General features: G+C 39.4%; 1 protein-coding gene across 4 annotated transcripts in view; it reads left to right on the top strand.

Moving 5' to 3' along the window:
* The window catches only part of ZNF451 (zinc finger protein 451), an 83,206-nt gene extending 69,725 nt beyond the window's left edge, over positions 1–13,481 (top strand). For all 4 annotated transcript variants that reach the window (XM_001924600.5, XM_021098564.1, XM_021098561.1 and 1 more), the window contains one exon: positions 11,629–13,481. In XM_001924600.5, coding sequence (XP_001924635.1) covers positions 11,629–11,675 — 47 coding nt within the window. In that variant the 3' untranslated portion in view covers positions 11,676–13,481. The remainder of the gene's footprint in view (positions 1–11,628) is intronic.

Genomic DNA, 14,355 nt, shown 5'->3' with positions numbered 1-14,355 from the left:
AATCTTTTCCCAACCTGACTGTATCTGTATGTGTTTTTAATTTCTCCCTCTCTTACTTCTTCTTCCTACTCTCTTCTATCCCTGAGGGTTTTTTTTTTTTTTAAGTTGTTCTTTTTCTTTTTTTTTTTTTTTTTTTTGTCTTTTTTGCTATTTCTTGGGCCGTTCCCGCGGCATATGGAGGTTCCAGGCTAGGGGTTGAATCAGAGGTGTAGCCGCCGGCCTACGCCAGAGCCGCAGCAACGCGGGATCCAAGCTGCGTCTGCAACCTACACCACAGCTCATGGCAACGCCAGATCGTTAACCCACTGAGCAAGGGCAGGGATCAAACCCGCAACCTCATGGTTCCTAGTCGGATTCGTTAACCTCTGCGCCACGACAGGAACTCCCCATTAAGCTGTTCTTTTTCGTTTTTAAAATTTTATTGGAGTATGGTTGACTTTCAGTGTTATATTAGTTTCAGGTATAGCAAAGTGGATCAGTTTTATATATATATATATCCATTCTTTTTCCAATTCTTTTCCCACATGGGTTATTACACAATGCTGAGCAGATTTTCCTGTGCTATAGAGTAGGTCCTTGTTAGTTACCTATTTAACATATAGACGTGTGTATGCTTTAATCCCAACTTCCTAATTTATCCACCCTCCCACCCTCCACCCTCCGCCACCGCAGTTTCCCCTTTGGTAACCATTAAGTTTGATTTCAAAATCTGGGAGTTTGGTTCTGCTTTATAAATAAGTTCATTTCTATCTTCTTTGCTTTTTAGGGCTGCAGGTGCGGCATATGGAAGTTTCCAGGCTAAGGGTAGAATTGGAGCTGCAGCTGCCAGCCACAGCCACAGCCACAACAATGCCAGATCCAACCTACACCGCAGCTCAGGGTAATGCTGGATCCTTAACCCACTGAGAGGGACCAGGGGTCAATCCTGCATCCTCATGGATACTAGTCGAGTTGGTTTCCTCTGAGCCACAAGGGATTCCCCCCCCTTTTTAATTCTACATATAAGTGATATCACATGATCTTTGTCTTTATCTAACTTAGAATGATAATTTCCATCCATGTTGCTGCAAAAAACATGCTTTGTTCTTTTTTATGATTGAGTTGTATTCCATCGCATATATGTACCACATCTTCTTTATCCATTCCTTGGTCTAAGGGTATTAAGTTGCTTCTATGTCTTGACTATTGTATATAGTGCTTCAGTGAACATTGGGGTGCATGTAGCTTTTCAAATTATGGTTTTCTCTGGATATGTGCCCGGGAGCGGGATTGCTGGATCATATGGTAGTTCTATATTTAATTGTTTGTTTTTCTTATTTGGTTTTTTTGGCTACACCCGTGGCATGTGGAAGTTCCCAGGCCAGGGATTGTACCTGTGCCACAGCAGCCACCCCAGCCATTGCACTGACAATGCCAGATTCTTAATCCACTGAGCTACCAGGGAATTCCTCTATTCAGTTTTTGTTTGTTTTATGTCCATACCCACATCATATGGAAATTCCTGGGTCAGGGATTGAATTCAAGCCACAGCTGTGTCAACGACAGATCTTTTAACCCACTGCACCATGCTGGGGATCAAACTCACACCTTTTCAGTGACCCGAGCCACTGCAGTTGGATTCTTAAGACACTGTGCCACATCAGGAACTCCTATGTTTAGTTTTTTTTAAGGAACCTCCATGCTGTCCTCCGTAATGGTTGCACCAGTTTACATTCACACCAACATATAGGAGGCTTCTCTTGTCTTCTGTCCTCTCATTTAAAGGATAATTTGCATTTTCCCATGTGAGATGATTTAGGGGCTAGAAGAGGAATCAGCCAGTCCACTGTCTAGTTTGTAAATAGGTTTAGGTATCTGTCTGTGCTGCCGCTTGCACACTGCTGGAGCAAGGGGAGCGTTCATGACATAAACAGTTTAGATCCTCCCTGTCCCACAACCAAGCCTAAAATAATTATTTTTGGGCCTTTGCAGGAAAAGGATCCTGTCCACAGGGCTAGGAAAAGATTTTAGTTTCCTAATTTTACTTTATTTTTAGTAGTATTAAATTAGGGATATTTAAACTACGCAGTGGAAAGGAAGCACTTATATCTGTATATTAATGGACTTTTTCTATAAATTAGCTTTTTCCTCTCTTCTTAAGAGAAAAGCTGTTTCTTTCCATATGTTAAAGAGAACTTTTTTATTACTTAGATCATTTACTGGCTGTACCACCATTGGGATGTGGTTTTTACTTTTTTTTTTAATAACAGATTTTTTTTTTTTTTTTTACTAACCATGGGGGAAAATGAAACAGTGAATTTTAGAAAGTACTTGTAGCCTCAGTGGAGAAGTTGAAATTCTTATGTTGGCATCTCTGACATTTTAGGTCAACAGAAGGAATCTTTGGATACATTCCAGTGTGGAATTTGTTGGTGGAGATTTGAGAATGTGGATGTGTGAAGAGGGAGGGCAGCGTGGCAGAACAGTCACTAACAGAATGGCCCCTGCTGTGCTTCTGTGCATTCTTGTACTCACCTAGAATGCAGTCAGTCTGACCAGAAGCATAGTGGGAAATTTAAGTCTGGCGGTGGAATTGAGTCTTCCATTTAGTGAGGTAGAAAACTCCAATCTTTTGCTCTTATAGTAAAAATTAACTGATTAAACAAAGTTGGCAGTAAATCTACAGCCTAATTGGAAACAAGTTTTCTGACCACCCTCTTTTCCCAACATGGTCTTACAAGGTCTAGCCCGTGCTTAGCAGCCACGTAATGATGAATTAAACAGAAGAAAGAACTTTTGTGAGATTTAAACAAACTGCCAGCTAAGGTGCTTATCAAGGCCACGAAAAGATAAACACCATGGAGTATCTGAGTCATTCAGATTTTGCAGCCTTTGTTTGTTATCCATGGAAAGTTCCAGACAAAATTATAACTTTTAAATAACCACACTTGGGAAGCCTTGGCAGTTTTGTGGGCTCCTGGCTTACCCAGGAAATCTGAGATGTGTGTGACCGAATGTGTACGCCCCCCCCCTGATTGAAACGTTGTTTTGTGTGCATCTCATCCTCACTAGACTCTGAGCTCCTTAGGGAGGAGGTTCATGTTTCATTTGTCTTTATTTCAACACACCTAGCACAGCGTTTGGCACTAAGTGACTGCTGAACAGATAAACTTAAAACATTAGAGTTACTAGGATCCATCTCCCTATAACTGAATAAAGGAAATTAAGATAGAGGCCATTTGGCTGGGAGAATTTTGGTTGGTTTTGTTGACCTGCACTGTGGAAGCAAGGTGATGTTCTAGTCCAGACCTGATAGCAAAACTCAGAAAGTTTAAATAACACTTTTATTTTATTTTTGGCCACGCCCTTGGCATGTGGAAATTCCTGGGCCAGATATCGAACCTGTGCCACAGCAGTGACCCAAGCTGCTTCAGTGACAACGCCAGATCCTTAACTTGTTGTGCCCCAAGGGAACTCCCTTTTTTGCACCTTTCTTCTCTTTCTGTGACCCTATAATATGTATCTTAGTCCATCTGATGGTATCCCATATGTCTCTTAGGCTCTGCTTAACTTTTCTCCAGTTTTCTTTCTGTTCTTTATCAAATGAGATAAATTTATCAAACAAGATAAATTGTCCTGTCTTCAAGTTTGCCTTTTTTTTTTTTTTTTGGTCTGTTTAAATTTGTTAATCTCATGAAATTAATTTTTCATTTTGATTGTACTTTTCAGCTCTAGAATTTGTATTTGGTGGCTTTCCATAATTTTTCTTTATTGACATTCACATTTTGTTCATATGTTGTTTTCCTAGTTTCCTTTAGTTCTTTGACCATGGTTTACTCTAGCTCTTAAGTATATATATATATCTTTTGTCTTTTGTCTTTAGGGCTGCACCTGCAGCATATGAAGTTTCCCAGACTTGGGGTCTAATCAGAGCTACAGCCGCCGGCCTATGCCAGAGCCACAGCAACGCCAAATCCAAGCTGCGTCTTCGGCCTACACCACATTTCATGGCAACGCTGGATCCTTAACCCACTGAGTGAGGCCAGGGATCGAACCTGCAACCTCAAGGTTCCTACTCGGATTCATTTCCGCTGCGCCACAATGGGAACTCCAGAACATACATATTTAAGACAGTTGGTTTAAAGTCTTTGTTTAGTAAGTTCAGTGTCTAGGTGTCCTCAGGGACAGTTTAACTCAGGTTTTTTCTCTTCAAATGGCTATCCTTTTCCTATTTCTTAGTGTTATTTGTATTTCTGTTCTTTTTGAAAATTGGGTATGCAAATATTATAATGTAGTAAATGAGATTCTGTCTCTTCCCCTGAGTTTGCAGTCCTTGATTGTTAAAAGACTGCAGCTGTCTATTTTGTTCAGTTACTTTTACAAACTCTTTTTATAGAAGCTATATTCCATGTCATTACTGGTCATTGAAGTCTCTGTTCCTTTGGCTTGTGTTCAGCTACTATTTTGATAGACAGTTCCTTGACTAGCAGGAGCTAAAATAAACACAAAACCAAACCTCTCACAGGCTTTGCAGGTTGACTTTGTGCTGGGGCCCTTCATCATTTAGCCAGGCTTGCACGGAGCCTACAGATGAGCCAGTGGTGAAGGCTTAGAATCTTCTCGGTTATTTTCTGAGCATGCACCCTGTCCTGGGTATGACCTGGCTTTCTAAATTCCCCAGTATACATGGGTGCTTTCCAATGCCCTAATTTCCCAAAGAGATTCTCTTCATGGCTTTTCCTCCCAAGTATTAGGTGTTCTATTTATGTCTCAACTATAATCTTTTCCCCAGGCCATGTGGGCTTTTTGTTTGCATTACAGCGTTTTTGAGCAATGCCTGCTGCTTTTCTGCCCTGAGTGGGTTCTGAGCTTGGTAAAGCAAAGATGAACGCCTTGTGTCAGTCCTTCAGGTAGTCCTCAGACAGATTAGAACAGACAGACACAATAATTTTTAAGTTCTGCTCTGCTCTGTCTGGAACCAGGGACTAGGGTTCCACAGTAGGAGTATGAGACTGCTGCAGAGACAGGGAGATGGTGGGGAACGGGCAGGTGAAAATACCTACTAGGCTTTCCTACTGTTTTTATGTTGGTCTTTTTCTTGATTTAGTGTTCCCTTGGTTGCTGTGAATCTTTGAGTAAATGTAGACTTTTGATAAAAGTTGTTTCTGACAGTTCCTGCTTTTCTTTCAGTGTTTCTGTGGAACGATGGGTGTTTGGATCTGCCTGTTCTACCATTTTTTTGAGTAACCACTCTAGACTAATTTTATTTCTTCTTCTTCTTTTTTTGTCTTTTTAGGGTTGCACCCACGGCATATGGAGATTCCCAGCCACTGTGTCATATTGAAGTTCCTAGACCAGGCATCAAACCTGAGCTGCTACAGGAACATCACAGGATCCTTAACCTTCTGTGCCACAAGGGAACTCCCTTCTGAAGAGTCTTTTGACAGTAGATTTATTTTCTTAATATATATAGGTATTAAGGTTGTTTTTTCATTTTGTGTCAGTTTTGGAGAATTGTGTTTTTCAAGAAATTTTACCTAGATTGTCAAATGTACAAATGTAAAGTTTTTTGCAATAATATTCCTTTTTTTTTTAATGGGTGCATGCATAGTTCCCAGGCCAGGGATTGAATCCAGGCCACAGCTGCAACTTTGCCAGATCCTTTAACCCACTGCACTGGTCTGGGGACTGAACCTGAGCCACTGCAGTCAGATTCTTACTTACTGTGCCACAGTAGGAACTCTGGTATTTATTATATATGATTTATTTCTGTATGATCTTGTAGGATCTCATTTTTTCCTGATATTGATAATTTGTATTTTCTTTCTTTCTTGATCAGTAACTAGAAGTTTATCAATTAATTTGATCTTTTCAAGGAATTAACATTTCTTTAGTTGATAATTTCTTTTTAGTCTGCTTTCAGTTTCATTGATTTCTGCTCTTTATTATTAACTTTCGTCTATGTGGGGTTTAATTTTCTCATTTTTTTATGGCTTCTTAATGTGACACGTAGATTGTTGACTTCTTATTTTTTCATGTAAACATTAAGTTGTTTATTTCCCTCTAAACCAGAATGAGCAGGCTTTTTCTGTAAAAATGCCAGGTAGTAAGTATTTTAGGCTTTGTGGGTCCTGTGGTCTGTGTTACAGTTACTCAGCTCTGTGATTGTAGCGTGAAAGCAGCCATACACAATACACAGGAGTGTAGATATTGCCAATAAAACTTAGAGTTCCTGTGTGGCTCAGCAGATTAAGGATCCGGTGTTGACGTGGCTTGGGTTCAGTCCCCCGAGTGCGGCCAATCAATCAATCAGTCAATCTAACCACTGAAGAGAAAGGATAAAACGAAACGACAGAGAAACCCAACACCACAACTTTAATTATAAAGATTGCCAGTGGACTGGATTTGGCCCACAGACTATAGTTTGTTAACACTATTTTTTGCTGTATTTCACATTTTTTATATCTTATATTTTTACTATCAGTTTGAAATATTTTCTAATTTTACTCATATTTTCTCCTTTGACCTATTGGCTTTTGGGAAGTATACTGCTTAATTTCCAAATATTTGAATGTCTTATTTTTCATTTCTAATTTAATTTTTGTGGTAAGAGAATGTACTATGTAAAATTTAAATCTTTTGAAATTTTTTGAGACTTTTATGGCCCGCCATATGGTTGTCTTGATGAACATTCCATATGTACTTGAACAGAATATATTTTCTGTGTTTTTGAGTAAAGTACTTTATAAATGTCACTAGATCAAGCTGGTTAATAACATCGGATCTTCTTTATCCTTACTGATTTTTTTATCTAGTTGATCAATTGCTACAGTAGGAACAATGAAGTTCTTCATCAATGATTGTAGATTTGTTTTCTCTCTTAGTTCTGTCTGAAGTTCTATTTTTATTTTTAAATTTAATTTTTTTTTTTTTGTCTTTTAGCACCTCAGCATATGGAGGTTCCCAGGCTAGGGGTCAAATCGGAGCTGGAGCTGCCGGCCTTCACCACATCCACAGCCACGTGGGGTCCGAGCTGTGTCTGCAGCTACCACAGTTCATGGCAATGCCAGATCCTTAACCCTCAATTCACTTTTAAAAAATTTTTAATATATTTTTTAATGGCTGCATTTGCAGCATATGGATGTTCCTGGACCGGGGATTGAATCTAAGCCAACACCAGATCCTTTGACCCACTTGGCTAGGCTGGAGATTGGACCCACACCTGTGCTGCTGCCCCAGCTGCCACAGTCAGATTTAACCCACTGTGCCACAGTGGGAATGTCTGTTCACTTTTTAGCCCTTTTCTTGAATTTTTATGGTTGCTCTAAAGGTTACAATATGTATTTTATCCTTTTGTTATAAGCTCTACAAGAAAATGTTATTTTTTGCTTTCAATGATGCTTTTTTAAGGAAAAAGAAGAAATGTATAGTCTTTTATATTTACCCACATAGTTACCATTTCCAGTGACCATCATTCTTTCCAATAGATTAGTTTCCATCTGGTATCATTTTCCTTCAGCCTAAAGAACTTCGTTTCTGTTCTTATGTAATACAGTTTTGTGAGTGTCAGATATTCTGGTTTTGTTCATATGAGAATATCTTTATTTTCCCTTTAATTTTGAAGAATATTTTTTCTGGCCTTAGAATTCTGGTTGACTAGTATTTTTTTCCTTATAGCACTTTATTTATTTATTTTGTCTTTTTGTCTTTTTTTAAGGCCACTTCCAAGGCACATGGAGGTTCCCAGGCTAGGGGTCGAATTGGAGCTGTAGCCTCCAGCCTACACCAGAGCCATAACAACTCGGAATCCGAGCCACATCTGTGACCTACACCACAGCTCTCAGCAACGCCAGATCCTTAACCCACTGAGCACGGCCAGGGATTGAACCCACAACCTCATGGTTCCTAGTTGGATTCATTAACCACTGAGCCATGACGGGAACCCTCCTTTAGCACTTTAAAGATGTTATTCCATTATCTTGTCTTGTGGCCTCCATTGTTTGTCATGACAAGCTGCCATAATTTGTATTATTGATCCACTATATGTAAAATATCATTTTTTCCCTCTTGTTGTTTTTAATATTTCCTCTTTGTCCTTGGATTTTAGCAGTTATTGATCATGTCTCTAGGTGGTGGTGTCTTTGTATCTTACTCGGAGTTTTCTTAGTTCCTTGTATCTGTAAGTTTCTAGGTTCCCCCAATTATTTCCTCAGTTTTTTGCCTCACTTTCTGTCTGTTTTTTTCTTTTGGAACTCCAGTTATACATATGATAGGTAGCTTAAATTTATCCACAGTTTTATTCATTTTTCTTCCAGTATTTTTTCTCTCCATTCTTCATATTTGGTCATTTCTGTTCAGTCTTCATGTTTATTGTTAACCCTTCTACTACCTCCATTGTTAAGCTGACCTAGTAAATTTTCCATTTCAAATACTGTATTTCTCAGTTCTAGAATTTTCATTTAGCTGTTTTGTGTTGTTTGTTTTAAGTTTTTATTTCTCTGTTGAGATTTCCTATCCACTCAGCCTTAGTATTTTTTTTTTGGCCACACTCAGGGCATGCAGGGAGTGACCCAAGCTACAGCAGTGACAACACCTGAGCCTTCACTCGCTGTGCCTCCAGGGGACTCCCAACTTTAAGTCTTGGAGAATATAACTTTTCTAAAGTCTTTTTTTCTGCTGGTTCCAGCAGCTTAGCTGTTTGGGGTCAGTTTCTTTTGACTCCTCTTCCTCTTGACTATGGGTACCATTTCTTATTTCTTTGCAAATAAAGTGATTTTTGATATTTACTGGATATTTTGTAGATGCATAGTTTAGATTCTCTGAATTGTGTTAACCTCATCTGAAGAATGTCGGTCGTTTTTTGGATTTTTTTTTTTTTTTTTGGTAGGTAGTTAACTTGCTAGGCTCAGACTCCAAACTCTGCTTCCTCCACAGCAGGCAGTAGCTAAAATTGCTTACTTCCTTCAGCTGTCCAACTGTTGTTTTTCACCGAGAACCTTGGCTTCTCTCCTGGGTATGCACAGTTCAGAAGTCAACCAAGGATTTTTAGATTAGGAGCATCCTCTTCTGTTACTTTCTTATTTCTGCTGGTTGCCTTCTTTCTTTGCACCCGACCCCCGCCGCCAGCCCCACCTTCCAGCGTCTCTGTCACACTCAACTGTCTCACTCCTCAGTCCACAAGGAATTCTGCATCTTGTCTCACAAGGATTCAGGCATGCCCTAAGGCAAAGCAGAGCCAAAACAAAACCATAAAGCTGCAGATTTAACCCTGTGCAGTTCACTTCTTTCAGTGATTAACTTCTCTCCTTTTTCTGCATGATGTTTGTTGCTCTTCAGTGCCTCATTCCTTTTTCCAGTTACTGCCCCTTCATTCCTTCCCAAAGGTTAGTGACCATGGTCAGGTCTTGAAACACTAGTTTAGTAGCACTTGCTATTGAACTTGGTCTAAATGGGATCATGTAGACCATTCAGTAGAATTTTCTGTGATGATGAATATGTTCTATTTCTATACTAATATGGTTGCCAAGAGTCATGCATGGCCATTAAGCATCTGAAATCTGGTTTAACTGAGGAACCGACTCCTCTAAGTTTTATTTTATTTTTTTATCTTTTTAGGGCCACACCTGCAGTGTATGAAGCTTCCAAGGCTAGAGGTCGAATTGGAGCTATAGCTGCCAGCCTACACCACATCCACAGCAGTGTGGGATTCCGAGCCACATATGCAACCTACACCATAGCTCACGGCAACGCCGGATCCTTAACCCACTGAGTGAGGCCAGGGATCGAACCTTCGTCCTCATGGATGCATGTCAGATTTGTTTCTGCTGAGCCATGAATTCTTTTGGGTCTGGATGCCTTCAGTCAACACTGTTTTACAGATTCATCTGATTGTTAGCACATGGCTTTGGTTTCCAGGACCTGTATAATCATTTTACATACACACCACAGTTTATTCATTGTTTATAGACATTCGGTTGGCTGCTACAAGTGGTGCTGCTGGGAGCAGTTTCACACATCTCTTGGTGCACATCTGTCCATGCTTCGCGGGATACATACTGAGGCATTGACTTGCTTATGTTCACTTTAGGTGGTTATATGTGGTTATGTGGTGTAGGTTGCATATGTGGTTTATTTTTTCCAAGGTGGTTGTTCCCATTTCTTTCACTCCATTAGTAGATAGGAGTTCCCATTGATTTACATCTTTTGTAGAATTATTGGTCTTTTTAAAAAAAAATTTTGGAGTTCCCTTGTGGCTCCATGCTAACAAACATGATTGGCATCCATGGGGATGCACGTTTGATCCCTGGTCTTGCTTACTGGGTTGGGGATCCTGCATTGCCATGAGCTTCGGTATGGGTCATGGACAAGGCTTGGATCTGGTGTGGCTGTGGTGCAGGCTGGTGGCTGTAGCTCCAATTTGACCCCTAGCCTGGGAATTTTCATATGCCAAGAGTGCAGTCCTAAAATGCAGTAAAAAAAACAAAAACAACAACAAAACCCAACATTCCTCACCATTCTGCAGTGTTGCCTTTGTTATCAGCCAAGATTCCATATAAGCATGGGTCTGTTTCCTGAGTCATATATGCTGTTCTCTTGGTGTCTTCATCTATTCTTGCACTGGTACCACATTCTTAGTTATTGTAACTTTATAATAAGTTTTCATAAAAATAAATCTTGTCACCTTTTTCTTCTTTGCAAAGAGCATCTTGACTTTTTAGTGTATTTCTTCATCCCTTTGAATTCATCTTAGGGCAACTCACTGACCTAAATCTAGCTTTAACTAACACAGTGTGTAGTAGCTTGTGATATTTTAAATTGCAGACTATACCACACTAGTGCCCAGCTCAGAGGAAGGTGTAGCTGTATCTTAGAGGAATTATTGGCACCAGTGAACCATGCAGGCTCTGGGTGACTGTGGACAGGATGGGATGAGATAAATCTGGGGTGAGAAGCTAGCGAAGACCAATAGATGGACACCTAGCTCCACCTTCTTGGACATCATCATTCTCAGGAGAGGGAAAGAAGGTTTTAGGAACCCAGGAATGTCTGTCTTGCTCACTGTTGTATGCCTGTGCCTGGCATACAGTGGGTGTTCAGTAAATATTTGTTCAGTGAATGCATGTGTCTATAATAAATCCTTCTCAGAAGACATGATACAGCCATGAGTTTCACCCTTTGCCTTAGATACCAGAAAAGCTTTATGAAAACTGAATTTTTAAACTGCCTTTGAGATTTTGTCATTTCATGGTTTTGCCTTTTTATTTCTATAGTCTTATGTGATTGCCTTGAGTCTTTTTGAAAATACATAGTTGGGTGTTTTTGTTTTTTTGGTTTTTTTTTTTTTTTTTTTTCATGATCAATCTAGTGATTACCTGTCAGTGATTATGGAAGTTTGTTGACTTTCTGTATCCCTAAATGGAAATAATTTACAAGTTTCCTAGCATAGTAGGCTCATACATATTAGAATTCAGTTTGCGATTATATCCAGCTTCCCTTATTTCAGAAGAGTCAGAAGAAACTGCTAAGTTATCCTCAGTTTCTCCAATTTGTATTTCCTCTCCTTCCTGAAAATATTCGTTGATGATGCTTACATAAAGCATATCTTTATTTGGTTTCTGCTCTAAATATTAAACTTCTCTTTCAATGCAGATGTGGAATTAGAAGAAGCAATTAGAAGAAGTCTTGAGGAGATGTAATTAAAGATATTACCACACAACATCAAGTGGCCTTGAAGAGACTCAGGATAATGAATTTTTGAGTTTTCTAAAGGAGACTAGAAATCTACTAGTGCAGATGTATTTGAAAACACGCTTTTTTTGCTTTCATATGTTCAAAATATGATATTGCTTTGTATTTTTGTGCTACTTTGCAAAAATGTATAGAGGAATAGAATACATGTTCATGCAAATACAAATCATGTGTTCTAAAACAGGTGTCACCGTTTCCCAGTTAATGTTGAAGTCATATATTTAGGTTAAAGGAATTAAAAAAAAGAAAAGAAAAGCTCTTGACTATTGTTTACATGTTTCCCAAATAGAGTTTGTTTTTTAATTTTATTTGTACTGTACAGATAATTCTAGCTTATTTTTTTAGGAGTGAAAATGAATATAAATAAAGCTGCCATAGCTCACTTTTTCTGTAAAGCCTACGTCTGATGTGGCACTAATACCTAATGCCTTTGAGATCTTCGATTATGATTATTGGAAGAGAGTGATGGAAGTGACCGTGGAAACATGAAGTTCCCCAGCAGTGTTCTCTGTGGGTGTCAGACGGGCAGTCCTGCTTTAATTAGAGCAGCACATCGCTGGGATGTAGAAAAGGAACACCTCATTTCTTAGAAAGTATTAAAAAGAAACTTCTCCATTCCCTTTACCTGCTTAGACTTTTATGTGACTTGTCTTATCTCCTATTTAAAGGGAACGATGTAAAAATATTTGCATAGAATTAGACTTATTTTTAATAATATTGGTCCTTTTATATGTATATTTGTGTAATCATAGTATTCTTCAGATAATAATGTTGAAGGTCTGCTCAGGAGTAATCTTCCTTTACCCTTTAAAATTTCTGTTTCATATGGAAGTATCTTCATTTTAGTTATTCATTAAATTGTCAGTTTCCTACAGCTGGTATCACATACTTAATTTGCAAGTGTTGAGTTCCCACTGTGCTAATAACAATATTCCATAATTAGATGACTCAGAAGGGGCTTGTCATACTATCTTGTGCATATGTTTCATGTTACTTGAACAGAAATGTCATCTCTAAAGATTTCGAGTTAGTAATTACTTACCAAATGTAAAATTTTCTCTAAGTATAAATTTTTCTTTAAGAAAAAAAAATCGGGGCTAGAACTTTGTTTTTTCTCTACAACTAGATAATTTAGTGTGAAATACTGTTACTGTTTTTTCGGTTCACATTGGAAACCAATTTGTTTGTATTTCTTAAGATGTCAGTTCTAGTTCCCTGGTGGCTCAGTAGGTTAAGGATCTGGTGTTGTCACTGCTGTAGCTCGGGTTCAGTCCCTGGCCCCAGAATTCCACCCCACCCTGCCCCGATGTCTGTCCTACCTCCTTGAAGTTTTTTTAAAAGTAGACATCATAGCTTGAGAATGTACCAGTCATTCTTCCAGAGCGACCACATTGTGGTTTTGTTTGTTAAAGGACTTAAGCAAGGCTTTGGGAGGGAATCGCTGGGCCACACCTTGAGGACATCTGCAGGAGCGCACTCAGTAGTGAGCCTCAGAAAGGATGTCTAGCAAGAAGATGCTCCGGCAGATGCCGCAGAGCAGTATCACAGCAGCAGGCGGGATGCAGCCCGTGTTCTGGTAGGAGGCTTCTGAGGTGTGAATGGTTGAGAGGAACTGAGGCTTTTTCTATGACAGGAGTGGACTGTTTCACCATGACCCTTAAAATACGGTAATTGGGTTGTTTAACGTTTTAATTAAGAATAGTCACTGACTGTATAATCTACTTACTAAGCAATTAAAAATCATTTTAAAATTACTTCATACTTTGTACTTAATTTAGCTATAAGGAGGAGAGGTAGTTGGTAGATGTTACAAAAAGTTTTGTGCATTATTATCAAGAGTAAATGTTGCTAACATTGACAGTGATGCTTATATTTTGGGTTTTTTTCCCACATTTTATTGTGATTCCCTTTTTTTCTTTTAAAAATGTTTTTATTGTGATTCCTTCTTTTTATACCTGAATAACAACTTCCCCAAAGGGATGATGGACATGTTTATTCTAAGAAGGATATATAGATAATGTATTGGTAGCATCTGCTCAGTGGTATCATTGATTCTCTTAAATAAAAATTCCTCAGTTAAGAAGGTGGGGTTTTTTTTTTGGATCCTTGGTGTCCTACCAGCCCAGCCCTTTGTCCTATTTCTTACCCGCCTGCTGGCCTGGCTCTCCTCTCTGACATCGCTGGGGAACAAGACACGGGTTTGTTCTGGGCTCCCTTGGCAAGTGCAGCTCTGATACTCAGCAGGCTGGGGCTCAATTTAAAGAGCATCATTTTTTTCTTTTCAATTTCTTTCAAATCATTTATTTGTTCACCCACTCACAAAGTATTCTTGGCTACTTACCATGTGTTCGCCACTGTTCTCGGCACTTGAGATCCCCCCCCAACACACACACACACAAAGCCCCCACTCTGGAGCACTCGGGGAGGGGGTTGGATAGAACCTCGAATGATAAGATAGTGAAACAGGGAAGGGGGGAGAGCATGGGGCTGGGCAGGGGGAGGCAGTTATTTCCAACAGGGTGGTCGGGAAGGACCCTGACCAGGTGAAGCTCAGGAGACCTGAAGGTGGGCGAGCTCTAGGAAGAGGGTGAAAAGGTCTAGAAGAGCAGGATGAGCTCAGAGGGCAAT

This window comes from Sus scrofa, chromosome 7, assembly GCF_000003025.6.
Source record: "Sus scrofa isolate TJ Tabasco breed Duroc chromosome 7, Sscrofa11.1, whole genome shotgun sequence".
NCBI classification, from domain to species: Eukaryota; Metazoa; Chordata; class Mammalia; order Artiodactyla; family Suidae; genus Sus; species Sus scrofa.
Note: the sequence above shows the minus strand (reverse complement) of the source record. Positions and strands in the feature narration are given on the sequence as shown.